This window comes from Euwallacea similis, chromosome 18 (assembly GCF_039881205.1).
Source record: "Euwallacea similis isolate ESF13 chromosome 18, ESF131.1, whole genome shotgun sequence".
Taxonomy (NCBI): domain Eukaryota; kingdom Metazoa; phylum Arthropoda; class Insecta; order Coleoptera; family Curculionidae; genus Euwallacea; species Euwallacea similis.
Genome location: NC_089626.1, coordinates 2,191,719 through 2,205,899, shown reverse-complemented (window position 1 = coordinate 2,205,899; position 14,181 = coordinate 2,191,719). Strand labels below are relative to the sequence as shown.

The 14,181-nt window shown below is 44.8% G+C and overlaps 1 protein-coding gene across 2 annotated transcripts; it reads left to right on the top strand.

The window, feature by feature from the left end:
• The first annotated feature begins 155 nt into the window (after nt 1-155).
• On the top strand, nt 156-14,121 carry ctrip (E3 ubiquitin-protein ligase ctrip). Of its 2 annotated transcripts, none has more exons than XM_066398973.1 (23): nt 156-241; nt 2,067-2,323; nt 2,385-2,812; nt 2,871-3,025; nt 4,930-5,166; nt 5,469-5,681; nt 5,738-5,928; nt 6,188-6,376; nt 6,441-6,771; nt 6,822-7,205; nt 7,274-7,917; nt 8,261-8,765; nt 8,819-9,148; nt 9,411-9,641; nt 9,694-10,113; nt 10,273-10,472; nt 10,721-10,933; nt 10,987-11,181; nt 11,236-11,421; nt 12,094-12,282; nt 12,391-12,672; nt 12,726-12,903; nt 13,118-14,121. In XM_066398973.1, the coding sequence occupies exons 2-23, from the start codon at nt 2,150-2,152 to the stop codon at nt 13,312-13,314; spliced, it is 6,072 nt and encodes a 2,023-aa protein (XP_066255070.1). In that variant the 5' UTR covers nt 156-241; nt 2,067-2,149; the 3' UTR covers nt 13,315-14,121. The 2 variants fall into 2 exon arrangements, with proteins under 2 accessions (XP_066255070.1, XP_066255069.1); XM_066398972.1 differs by having other exon boundaries at nt 2,382-2,812.
• The last annotated feature ends 60 nt before the right edge of the window (nt 14,122-14,181 follow it).

The window sequence follows — 14,181 nt, the reverse complement described above, 5'->3', positions numbered from 1 at the left end:
ACCTTGAGTCTTCCCGTTTCAGTTGTGTTTTCTAGAACAAAAACGATTATTATGAGTTCTTGGTGACGTCATATGGTCCGACCAATCAACGTTCAGTGTTTGCCCAAAATTCCAGAATTTTCAATCGGGCAACAATGGCTCAAATGTCATCAATGTCAGTTTTGGACGTTCAATTTTCAATTGTGGCTTCCATGATGGTGCGTATCGAATCATATGTTTTTCAGTGAATATTTTCTAAAAAGTAAGTATTTTGTACAATTTTAATGGACATATCAGGTATTTTCCACGTTCGTGGACGCCAAAAGAGTCCTCAAGATAATAAATTGTAAGCCTGGGTTTCACTTATCGGCTGGGAACGATATGGATTTTTTGTCCCCTATAATGGCTAATGGCTGCAGCCTCTGCTCGCTGTTGAATATTTTGACGTGATCGTTAGAAATTTTCCCGAGCGAATTTTGTCGTAAAACGCGAGCTTTCTGCATTGGAAATTATCGGAAAACGGGGATCGTGCCCCATTCGTTTGCTGGGCGCTTTGGTAATTGTCTTAAACCACATTTTTGGATGCTGTGTGGATTCCTTTGTGCAGTGGGCTCATCAGCTGTATTTGGGGAGAACTGGTGATAATAATAATTCATTGACACCCACCTATGTTTACAGTATCATTTACATAATTAAAGGAGTTTCCCAACAGATTTTCAATTTGTTGAGGCAAACTCTGTATGAGCATGTGCAACAAATCTATACTTAAACTCTTTTTTTGTTACCTCATTATATTCTCTCATTTTCTTTTATTAAGTACATGTCTTCCTTTGCTTACAATGAGTTTCACCATTGAAATATGTCTCAGGATCAACATGGTATTAACATCTTGTGCCCCAACATTTCATGTGTATTTTATTTTATTTTCAATTGCATCTTTTGAAATAAGGCCCAGTCCCCTTCCTTCTCCCCCCACTACCAAGTTTTTGAATAAATTCAAAAAACTATTGTTTTGTCTTGATAAATAAAGACACTTAGGTTCAGCAGGTCCCAAGAGTTAACGGGCCCATGTTTCTCCGACCTGTAAAACAGTGGTAGTTAAAAAATCATCTCAAATGCTGCTGCATGTATGAGACTAGTTCAAATGTGTTCAAATGTGCATTTAGTATCATTTGTTAAAGTAGAAAATATTTAGTTTTGAACTCATATGAAACATGCAGCTAAATTTCTAGGGCCTATTACAGGTTATTGTTAATTGAACATGTTGTACTTTGATATTGTGCGTCAGTTGTGAAAAAGTGATAAATTCAACGTTAAAATTATGGTCAGCCATTGGTCATGTGTTGGCTCATTTTAACTGTCAATTAGATGAAAATAGGTAGAGATGTTTAAACATAATTTTTTGGGCAGATGAGAGAGGGAAATCTCTTGATTAATCCCAGCCAATTTTAACAGCATTTCATTTAAAACTAGAAGGAGAAATCCCTGTCCGGTTGAGATCAGCGAACTTCATCAGTCAATTATTAGATTCGGGCGTTCATAACGAAATAATCATAATTTGTGGATGTTTGTTTATTTATACAGGAGCCAGTATTAAAAGAAACACCCTCTAGCGATGCATCGCACTAGAAAATCCAGTGGCGGCGGAATTAAATTTTGTATATTTGAAATCATTGCAAAAAACGGAGCTGGCTTTTGATTCAAGGGAATATCAGATGGAAATTTAGGGAAACTTCTGACAAGCATATTAAGTACAAAAGGTTTCATTGGGCACTTTAAGGAAGTCTTATTATATTTGCCCAGGACAGACTAACTACATATAGAATCTGTCTATCTATCCATTAACTCAGATACATATTAAATAAATTTAAATTAGGTGCAAGGTGTGAAGGTCACCAAAAAGCAGCTTTTGCCAGGCATTGTTTGCCAGTTTACATAATAACTCGCAATATCAGTATTCGGCTATTTAGCAAAAAGGTTATAGTCAATTTCCGTGACTAGAGCTACGGCCGTAGTGAGAAAGGGGCGGGTTTTCATCTAATTAGAAGAGCTTTCCATCTCACAAACGTTGACGTTTTCACTTGCAGCTGAGCATTACAGAAACAAAGCAAGTAGAACCTTAAGGGAATGAGTGTGATCAATAAGTCGGGGAGCTTAGAACGCTTCGTCTATGGCAGATCCAGGTAACAGAACCACCGCTGCAAGCACTAGCCGCCGCAAGCGTGCGCTGCAACAGCAGCTGCTCTCTGAATCCAAGCGTCTGCGGTCCAGCCAACCGGAGGACGCCGATCCACAGGCTTCACATTCTACTGATAGTAGTTCATCCTCTGCAAGTACCAGCACGGTAACTACTTACCCCCATTCAAAGTGTTCGTTTGCCTCAGTAAAGTTTTGTTTGAAAGAAGGGCAAATCCAAAAGTCCTCACCCGGCGGCGAGCAAAGGAGACCCCCTAGACCCACCACCGAAAGCCCAACAGCGCAGGCAAGACTCTTTGAGACGCTTCACGAGGTCCTCCAAGTCGAACCCCATCGATATTGTTCCTGCCCCCATCGAAGATTCCGAGCACAAGACAAAGAAGAAACGTCGATCCAAGTCCCGTTCGCACCACAGGTCCAAGAGAGAGAGCACCAGTCATCACCAAGATCTGCAAGATAGAGAAGGCAGTTCGAGGAGCGCTTTTCACGACCCGCACGGTGAAGAGCCGGGTAAGAGCCATACCTACACGCTGCGTAATCGTTCCTCGCGCATCGTCTCCACACAAGCCCCGAACGTTGTCACTCCTCCATCTTGCACACCAAGCAACTCGGGTTCGTCTTCGTCGCGCTGGAAAAGGTGGGTCAAATCTCCAATTCAAAGAGCGTCGTTTCGTTAGGCGTGCGTGTGGTTACAGGTCGTCTTTCGTCAAGCGTGAATTAGCAGCACTGGGTGCGACCAGCAGTAGCTATAGCGGCAGGCCCACGGCGTCCCACGCCCAGGAACAAGAAGAGCCGCCTAGGCTCACCAGGAGCGGCGCAGTGCTCAGGAGAAGCACTAGAAGCAACAAAGGTAAGCCCGAGGGAATTACTTTTTGCCACTCGTACGGTTAAAATCGCTGCAAAACTGACAAGGTCGCGAGGAGAACAAAGTGCAGGTTCAAAAATTAGGTTGCTCCAATCGGAGTAGCTGAGCAGGTGGCTCGATTGCTCTGATTGGAGAAAAGTTGTCGTTACGAAACGCTTTTCTAATAAAAATGGCATTTTGTGGAGCCATGATTCGTGCGAAAATTACATCAGAGTGACCTTCTCGAACGCTGCCCGGCACTTTACTGACTCGGGTCTTAGAGAGATTAAGTTATCAGCAGGTTGGTAATTACGGCTTTAAGTGCAGAAAAAGCCCCTTCTCCTAGGCCTCACATTTACATCCCCTAATTTCTTTATTTATAAATATTCCTTAAGTGAGGTCCTCATTACGGTTATCTCGACCTTATGTTATCAATAAAAAATATTCTGTTACCGTACAGGCCTCGTAATCTTAGAAAAGGCCCCAGATAGCCGATAATCTTATCGAAATTTCATTGTTATTCATTAGTGAGCATCGTGCAAGCAAAACGCTTTGCCGTAGTTCAAATCACATTACCGCCAGACTTGATTCTTCGTCATTGTTTTGTCGCCATTATCAAGCAATAAATAATAATTGTTTCGAAATTCGTACATATTTTGCTTCCTATTAGCCTACGGCGCGGTCATAAGGTGCTTTCAAGGAAGGCACCAGCCGAGAACACTGATTAAGCTTTATTGGTGGTCAATTGCTTTTTTAGTAGCCCAGTTACCTGTGGGCTTAACGACAGTAAGTAAATTTGCTGTGGCCATTAGGAATAGTCATGATAGGTCTGGGTAGGAGAAATAAATCTCTTATAATTTGCCATATCACCTTCTGTCGGGCCCGGTGTCTCCAGCCCTAAAAAACCGAATGCAGTCCCTGTCTCTGCTTGGAAACAGCATGGCGATTCCTCGGGTAAGGAGTGCTCTCTTTAGTTTGCAGTTTCTCTCGAACGATCAAGTTGCATTTACGTCGATTAGTTATCGAGCAGGTTGAATGCGGCGTCGATGCGTTAGGGCATCAGCAGGGCAAACATATGGGCAAGCAATGCTTAAGGACCATGTTTTTTCACATTTTGAGTATACGTACCTGTTACAAATGGAGATATACAAGATTTACGCTACTTAAGAGGGGGAGTGGGGAAGCTGAACCAAGGGTTAGTTCCCCACTTGACCACCGGCACACCCTAAAGATGTAAAAATACATGAAAATGAGATGCGCACGCTGCTTCGCGCATCGCAAATGGTCATTGTGACGTGGTATGATAGCGATACATAGTTGTAAGACAAGTGTGTCATGCTTATACTCACTCGTAACATGTTTTGAAACCATCTAAGGTGCAGGTGGATGACTCACTCTAAAAAGCAACCAAGGTGAGAGGCTACGAAATTCACCTTCTGCGATCCATACAATTGATGCGGCACACATCATCTCAAAATACCTGCCGCAAGTCATGGTAGAAAGTGTCATTATTGAAGCACTTAAAGTCGTGAAAGCTCCCATATTTCTGAGCATTTTTGTTAAAAGGTAGGTGAGGATGTGGTCGTTAATGCCGGTATTATACCAGGAGCGCCGATGAGCTCAAAAACTTCACCCTGCGAACCAAACTTACCCGCGCTCTAGAAACGCGTTGTTTGATCTGTGAGAGGATGCTGTGGCTGCGTGTGCATATGGTATGTTTGCAAGGCTCTGGGTTTTTTTTATTAGGACTTTTTTAATCGATGGGTCTACCGTGCATCATAAGAGAACTGCGAGCTGTCTCATACATTGCTTGACGGTTACCGAAAAATTGGTCAGTCAGCTCTCACGGAGTGTAAAGCACTTAACCGCCTTCTTTATAAGATTCCAGCAAAACTTCTTTTCGCTTTCAGGCGGTACGTCAACAACAACGGGTTCCTGTGCCAGCTCGAGCAGCGGCGGGGGCGCGGCGGCTACTGGCCGACGGACGGCGGCTTCAGGGAGAACTCAAAAGGGCGGCGGCACCTCTGCCTCCCACTCGCAACAGCCGCCGCCCGCCCTTTTGCCGGTGCCGTCGTTGGGAGGAACCCGTGCCATGGCGGCGGAACAACCACCTGCGAACGTGCCCAACAATGGACTGCCTTCGTTGGGTGAGTGTCGGCGTCTTTATCAAAATTGCTCGCATTTTCAATTGGGAATAAACTTTTGCTCTCTGGTATTACCCGTAGCAGTACATCGCAGTAGAGGTTGAACCGCCACCGAAGGGCGTTCATTAATGCCGTTCGTGTTTTGATTGCACTGAATTCGTTAATTGCATCCTGAGTGTTTTGAACATAGTAGAAACTGTCCGGAGCGCTCGAAGTAAACAAAACGCGAATGACCTTAATCAACGCCTTACCTTTGCGTTTCGTCGCCTTCTGTGAAATTCCTTTTGTGATCACTGGTTATTTAGCATCAGAAGAGCCGCCATCTCCCCAGGAAGCAGCCCAGGCGGGACCAACTTCGGGTGGACCTTCGGCCCCTGGCGTAGACTCCGAGAGCGACGATAGTGATGTCGGTAGGCTACAAGCTTTACTCGAAGCCCGTGGTCTGCCTCCACATCTATTTGGAGCTCTAGGGCCTCGCATGCAACATCTCCTGCACCGCAGCATGGGCTCGAATAGTTGTAAATTGTCCCTCATCTCAAATCACATCGAATATTGAAGAATGTGGTTTTTGTAGCCGTAGCGAAGGCGCAAGCGCTCTTGCCGGGCCTGCAAGCGACAGGGGATGAAGGACAGCAGCTTCAGGCAGTCATCGAGATGTGCCAGGTACTAGTTATGGGAAATGAAGAGGTACTTACCGGGTTCCCTGTGAAGCAAGTCGTGCCTGCCCTGATACAATTACTGCAGATGGAGCACAATTTTGATATTGTAAGTGTTTGTTATATTTAGTTAGTTACGGGGTTATTTATTTGTTGGCGCGAAACTCGTGGAATTCCGTGTTGTTTGTGCCAGGTCTTTCAAGGGTTTTTGCCTAAAATAACAATGCAGATAAGGTGTGATCTTTTGTCGAGTCTCAAATGACCGTGTATGCTTCTGCACACATACGATTCAATTTGCAGTAACATGGATAGGATCGATCACAGTAAATGGTGGATAGACTTTATGTAGATATTGTGGTTTTTCTTAGATGAATCATGCTTGCCGAGCCTTAACATACATGATGGAAGCTCTACCAAGGTCCTCAGCTGTTGTGGTGGACGCAGTGCCTGTGTTCTTAGAAAAACTGCAAGTGATTCAGTGCATGGATGTGGCTGAGCAATCCTTGACAGCCCTTGATATGCTGTCTAGAAGGCATTCCAAGTCGATTCTGCAGGCGGTAAGTCCTTACACCTCTTCCTTGGTTCCTAAATTTTGTTAATAACTGACTTCGTTTCATGCAGCGGGGTGTGTCAGCCTGCCTGACTTACTTAGATTTCTTCCCGATTAACGCGCAGCGCAACGCGTTTTCCGTGACAGCCAACAGTTGTCTCAACTTGACTTCTGAAGAATTCCAATATGTCCAAGAATCGCTACCATTGCTGGCCTCCAGGTTGACGCAGCCTGATAAAAAGTGCGTGGAAAGCATCTGCCTCGCCTTCTCGCGATTAGTGGACAGTTTCCAGTTGGAACCGGCGAGATTGCAGGAGATTGCCAGCCCTGAGTTACTGACCAATCTCCAGCAACTCCTCGTAGTTACGCCTCCTATCATAAGCACTGGCACCTTTATTACTGGTAGTACGTGGCGTTGAAGTTTCAACTAAAATTAACGTTAGGTGTTTTAGTCTTGCGTATGTTGTCTGTGATGTGCGCCAATTGTCCAGATTTGGCACTGACCCTGTTGAAGCAGAGTATCGCTGAAACGTTGCTCTACTTGTTAACCGGGTCGGCTGAGGCAAATCAAGAGAATGTAGAGTTGGTACCCCGGCAGCCACAGGAATTGTTTGAAATTACATGTTTGATTGGAGAGCTGATGCCTAAATTACCGACTGATGGGATTTTTTCCGTTGACGCCCTGCTGGAGAGACCGACGATTTTGGCGAAGGATCAGCCGGTTTGGCAGTGGCGTGACGATCGGGGATGGTGGCACCCATACGGGGCAGTTGACAGTAGAATAATAGAAAGTGCCCATCAGAATGGGGATGACGAAGTGAGCCTGAACACTTTGGGTGAGTTTCTTCAACTCTAACAGTTGCCAAGATTCCCAACCTCATCCTTCTTATATGAAATTTTGTAGGTCGGATATACACAGTAGATTTTGCCACGATGCAACAAATCAACGAAGATACAGGTACTCTCCGACCCGTCCAACGCCTTTGCACTCCTTCGACCAGTGGCAAATCCAACTCGACCGAATTAACGCAATCCGGCACCCGTCCTAGCTCTGCAAATCGCGACGCCCGTGTTGCTTGTTTGCGTGAGGAGCGTGGGTTGGCGGTTACCTTCATCAGATCTCTTTTCTCCGTACTCTACGAAGTGTACTCCTCTAGCGCTGGCCCTGCAGTTCGCTACAAATGCCTCAAGGCCTTGTTGCGTATGGTCTACTATGCCAGTCCCGAACTTTTGAAAGAAGTGTTGAAGAACCAGGTGGTCAGCAGCCACATCGCGGGCATGATGGCATCCAGCGACCTAAGAATCGTCGTGGGAGCCTTGCAAATGGCTGAAATTCTTATGAATAAGTTGCCGGATGAGTTCGGGGTACATTTTCGACGAGAGGGCGTCCTTCATCAGGTCAATAGATTGGCGGATCCAGAGGTGCCGCTCGGAGATAGTCCACCCAAGTCCGGATGTAGTTCGAATACGTCGTTTGTGTCAGTAGCAGAGTCGCAGCCTGGTACTTCGGGAGGTTTCGAAGTTACATCCAATGGATCGGCGTCTTTGGTGAGTTTTGCTCGAATTCGTTTACAAATGCAAGCAGTCAGGGCCTCTTAAAACCTGTTCTCTCATATTGCCAACATTTTTAATTTCAAAATTTGCCTATTTATGGCTTTAGTAGGGAGAACAAGGTGGGAATAGAATTCTCTGGCTGAAGAATAGGCTGGAGCTCTATAGCTCCAGCCTATTCCTCCAGCTATAAACCGAAGCTCTAGCTTCGGCCTATTCTCTCCATATTCAATAATTAAAAGAATAAGGCATTTTTTAATAAAATAAAGTGAAACATTCCTGGTCACAGTGCAATAACAGTTTGCCACGAATTTAGAATAATCGGGCATATTGTCTTCAGTCGTTGCTGGACTCCACTACAAGCTTTTTCGCTTCGACGCCGACCGGTCAACGCGTTCAAGACGGGGATGCGAGATCGCCCAGTCCCACTGGTGTACGTTTGGGCGACGTACTGAAACGAAAGAGGACATCAAAGCGCTCCGGGGCGACCTCTAGTCGCCCCAAAGCTCGGCAGGACGATGTGCCTATGGCGCCGACGGTGATGCAGGACTTCTTCAGCAAGGCCGCCTCGTTGGCGAACTCCTCCAGCGCGTCGTCGCAACAAGCCAACAGTCAAAGGGCGAGTCGGACGTTCGTGGTGTCTTCGTCTAACTCATCAAAAACCAGTTTCCTGCAAAGTCTAAATCCCGCTAGGTGGGGCAGGAGTTTGAACAGAGCCTACAATAAGGATTCGTTGAATAACCTGTCAAAATCTGCGTCAAATTCTCATATTACTGCGGGAAATAGGGAGAAAACTCGTGGCTGGATCAGGGAACAAGCCAACAAATTTATTGACACCTATTCTAGTATGTGTGCGAAATCGATAATTTCATATATAACGTAATAATTAACAATCTAGATCGAGAAGAAGGCCAACATCCAGCCACAACTATTCTCACGCGTCTGAATTTGGCCATAGAGAAATTGCCGACTGAGAAGTGTGCGGAAGCCTTGCTGGAACTGCGCGAAATCCTAATCGAATCAGACATTTCACCTTTTGAGGTGAATTATTCAGGACTTATAACGGCACTGCTGAACTATCTGGCCGACAAAGAGGGGCCTTTTGACAGAGAACAGAGGTTACGCATTATGCTCAATGTGTTTGCGGATCTGCCCTTAGACGGGCACGTGACGGAAGTGGGAGAGGTGAACGCGGCCTGGATGGGTGCTCTAGTTGCCAAACTGAATGGTGAGTCCGAATGTCTTGGTTTGACACATGTTATATATGTCAAAAGAGATGATGAGACGTGGAAAGATACAAATCGAGGTTTTTTCCTCTCATAAACGTCGATTACACTCTTTCCTAAAGCATAACGTGAGGATTCTGTGTTGTTAGTTTAAAGTTGAAACCCGCAACTTCGTTCCCCTCTCTACATCACATCATGATCACTATTACGGCTCAAAGCTTAAATAAACAGCTGAATTGTTGTTACATTAACTTTGTTTATCAGGTTGCGTGTCACAACTGGAACAATTTCCGGTGAAAGTGCACGACTTGCCGGCCACTTCGGGTGCCGGCCGGGGAGGTACTAGTGCCCTCAAGTTCTTTAACACGCACCAACTCAAATGCAACCTGCAACGTCACCCCGATTGCACTAACCTGAAGCAATGGAAGGGCGGTACAGTGAAAATCGACCCTCTCGCTCTAGTTCAGGCTATCGAGCGCTATTTAGTTGTCAGAGGTAATATTTCTGACTAAATGATTTGGCCAATATTCAAGTCGGCGTTTTAAAGGCTACGGAAGACTGAGAGACAAAGACACGGCGGACAGCGACGATGGCGATTCGGACACCGACATCGACGACAGCTTAGCCGGCGTCGCCATATCTCAAACGGGTTCCAAGCACAAGTTGCAGTTTCTCATCGGCAACCAAGTGCTTCCGTATAATATGACCGTGTATCAGGCTGTGAAGCAGTTCTCGAACCAAGGTGACGACCAGAGTGAGACCGACACGGATAACGAGACGCCGTTGGGCAACACCGGCATTTGGGTACAGACCCATGTGATACATTATAAGGCCGTGAAGGAGGACCAACCCAGCCAGGGACACAAGAGCGGGTCGGGGAGCAGTAGTGGCACCCATTCTAGTCGTAAAGGAAAGGGCTCGGGCAAGGGGACTTCGAGGAGGAAAGGCGACGATTTGTGGAATGATGGTGAGCCCGGGTCTTAGATAATTTAGATACGACACTTAATTACTCTAAGGAAAACAGGATATTTTCTAATTTCTCTGAAAAATGTCCTCTTGATTACGTTGTCAGAACTTTAATGTAATTTGCCCCTTGATTTTCATCTTATTAACGCAAATTATTTAGGTGTTATACCGACAGTGCAATCTCCGCTATCTCCATTCCTGTCCATGCAACTGCCGGACATAGTCTCGATCCAAGACGATTCGTTGGAAGTTTTGTGCCTGTTGCGCATTCTTCATGCCTTAAACATCCACTGGGGCACGCTCTACCCCCACGCGGAGCACAATCCTATATTGCCAGCGTCCGATTTCATTAACTCCAAGGTATGTGGTTTTAATCAGTGTAAAACGTTTATGACTAAGCAGCGTTGACCGGTGCCCCTATCGCAAAAAAATAATTAAAAAAACAAACAGAATTGAAAGTCAGTTTGAAGCAGTTTGAGCTTCAGGTGCGCTTAAACTTGACAAAATATACTGCTTTGGGGGCTCTTGTTGAACATTCGCTTCGCCGTATTCTGCACCATATCGAACTATAAATGATAGAAGAGAGTATTTAAAATGTATATTATTAGGTTGCCGCCAAAGCCAGCAGACAGCTGCAAGATCCTCTGGTGATCATGACTGGAAACCTGCCCAAGTGGTTGCACCAAGTGGCTACCGCTTGTCCTTTTCTATTCCCGTTCGAAACTAGACAGCTGCTATTTTATGCGACGTCTTTCGATAGGGACAGAGCTCTTCAGAGATTGTTGGACATGGCTCCTGAATTGAGTTCAAGCGACTCACAGGTGCTAATTTCGTTTAAAAATTGTATATGTCTGGAATTTTTTTTTGTGTTTAGGAACGAGTAACCCCCCGGTTAGACCGCCGAAAACGGACAATATCGCGTGAAGATATCTTAAAACAAGCCGAACAGGTGATGCAAGATTTGGCAGGCTCGAAAGCTTTACTCGAAGTGCAATACGAAAACGAGGTGGGCACCGGGTTGGGACCCACGTTAGAGTTCTACGCTCTGGTGTCAAAGGAGCTGCAAAAAGTACCGACAGTTGTAATGGAAAGTATTGTCGTTTCTAAAGTGGTTTGTTTGCAGTGTTGCTTGGAATTGTGGTACGCCCCGAACGCGAGCCAGAGCGATACCGAATATGTACATAATCAAATGGGGCTGTTCCCGGCCCCGGTGGCGCGCGGCGCCAAATTGGGACCCATTACCAAAGTTAAGAGCAAATTTAGGTTTCTAGGGAAGTTTATGGCTAAGGCTGTGATGGATTCCAGAATGGTGAGCTTTAGAAAATCGAACAAATAGAAATAATTTGTAACAACATAGCATTGTCCTTTTGTCCATGTTTTTCTGGAACATCCTGTATTGACAACTCCCCGTTGACGTGTTAGGCGTAGTTATAATCTGGTGAAGGTACAAGACCTTCATTCAAATTTGGCGTTTCTAACACGAGGTTCTACTTTTCTCTTTGTCTTAAATATGAAATTAAACAGAGAAAAGCATATACCAATTTAGCGTTGTAATTGAAGGATGTCTAACTAATAAAAAAAAGATATTTTGACCGAAAACTCTCTTAAGACGTAGTAGTTAATGGAGAAAGTTTTTGTGACTTCTACAGAAGGTTCTCTCTTGAATAGTAAAATGTCCATTAAAAAAAGGCCCAAAAGCCCATTAAGAAAACGTGCGCCGGTGAGTTTTTGCGATATATTTTTAAATCCTGAAATATATTACCAATGAAGGGGCGCGTTAAATCAACGTATAAGTTCACGCTTCAGCAAGGGTTATTTATACTCTTTAGCTGACAGTTCAATCTTCTTATATTTCGCGATTTATTGGACGAAATACATGTCCGAAATTTAGTTGGATTCCACGCTTGTGTAGGGTGGTCCAGTTTTACCACAGGACAAAAACTAAAACGCAGATTATTACATATGTGTCCTTTCTTTGCAGCTAGATCTCCCCTTTTCGCTGACTTTCTACCGGTGGCTATTGGGCTACGAACAATGTTTAACATTGTCGGACCTACGATATATTAATCCGGATATTTACATTACCATCAGAAAGTTGCAACAGATCGTGAGACAACGCGATGCCATTCTGAGGAACAGTGATTTGACGGAGGAAGAACAAATGGAACAGGTAACTGGACGAAGTCCTAAAATTTATTCTCTTGCCAGTGAAATGCCATGGCACAAAAATTCCCTCAATGAGATCCAATTTTTTTATAGCATAAACTATGCTTTTTAGATCGAAAAATTAGAGTACGACGGTTGCATTATCGAAGACCTGGGTCTGGACTTCGTCGTGCCCGGTTACAACGTAGAACTCATCAAGAACGGAAAAAACATGCAGCTGACAATACACAATTTACACGTGTACGTCCAGGTGCTGACGCATTGGTTGCTGTATGAGGGCGTGGCACGACAAATGGAAGCGTTGAGGGAAGGCTTCGATTCGGTGTTCCCTTCGAGGAATCTGAGGGTCTTCCAGCCGGACGAGTTGGAGCAGGTATTCTGTGGCAGCCCCAAGGTAACCTAACCTTAGCGGTTCTTGCGTCCTTTCCCTAACTTCAAATGTATTAGGATCACGTGGCCGGTTGGGATGTAAAAACCCTCATGGAGTGCTGCAGGCCCGATCACGGTTACACCGCAGATTCCCGTGCCATCCGGTTTCTATTCGAAGTGTTGAGTTCGTATAATTACGACGAACAGCGAATGTTCGTGCAGTTCCTCACGGGCAGTCCGCGCCTGCCTGTTGGAGGTGAGTCAGTCAGACGTAAAATTGTAATTTCATCACGGTCGCAGTATCGAACTTGCGGAGCTGCGCCTTCTCACCAACATATATCTACTGCATACGAACCGCTGAATAATGTGTGCGAAACGTATGCAATGCATTTACCATTCCGTCGGGAGTTTTCGTTGCTTAACGCAGTTTTGTTGGTGTTGAGATGGTATTTTTTACTTGTCGTTTTTAGGTTTTAAAGCTTTGTCGCCGCCATTGACTGTGGTTCGTAAAACCCTGGAACCGAATATGAACCCCGACGACTTCCTTCCATCTGTGATGACCTGCGTGAACTACCTCAAATTGCCGGACTACACGACCGTTGAAGTGATGCGCAAGAAACTTAATATCGCCGCGTCCGAGGGGCAGCACTCGTTTTATCTGTCATAAAGGCCACGATATACATGCTTCAGGTCGCGATACGCCAACCGTTCTTGCTAAATACCAGTTCATTTACACTTCGATGCAATACGCCGAAGCCCTGTGGTTGAGTTCTTTTCGATTGTTCTTTTAAGTCAAAGTGCGTGTCGCGTTTTCACTGAAAGTGCCTATTTTTACTATTTATTGTTATTGTCGATAATTGGCGAGGTTGCCGTTGTTGCCAAACTGCGAATCACGAGCCCCCCGGTCAGGCATGGCGTGTCAATATTATTTTTTAGTTAGAGGTCCGGAGGGGCTCTCGACTGATCCGTGCAATGGACATCGTGTGTGAGTGTTATGTATTTAAAATAAGCCGCAACGAATTGCAATTTTTAAATTAGAGACCTAGAAATATCGAGCGCAGTTGCCAAATGTATCGTATGTAGCGTCCAGCCTGAGATTATAGAGGTGAATTTAATCATTTTTCTTCCCCTTTGGGCGTATAAGAATAAGTTGACAATTTTTTCCTCATCGACAAAATGTGTGTATTTCCCTTTTATCAAGTGTATTCAATAACCAGGCGAGATCGATTCGTATTTAAAACACAAATTCACCGCATATAAGACTATTCTCGTGGACTAAATAATGCGATTTTTTCATTCTCCTGGATTAATTTCTGCAAGTTCTTAACGGTAGGTGCGTGAGAAGTCATATACTATATTGTACGAGACCAGGCGCGTGTGTTTATTATTTAATATTATTACCTACTATTATTTTAATCGCAAAGTAGAATTTCATTTCTTAGTTATGTTTAAATAAATTTGTACATGATCAAAATCGAGAGTTATCACTTAATGTTTCCCAAAAGTTCCCCTCTGAAGCAGTAGTCTGCGTGAA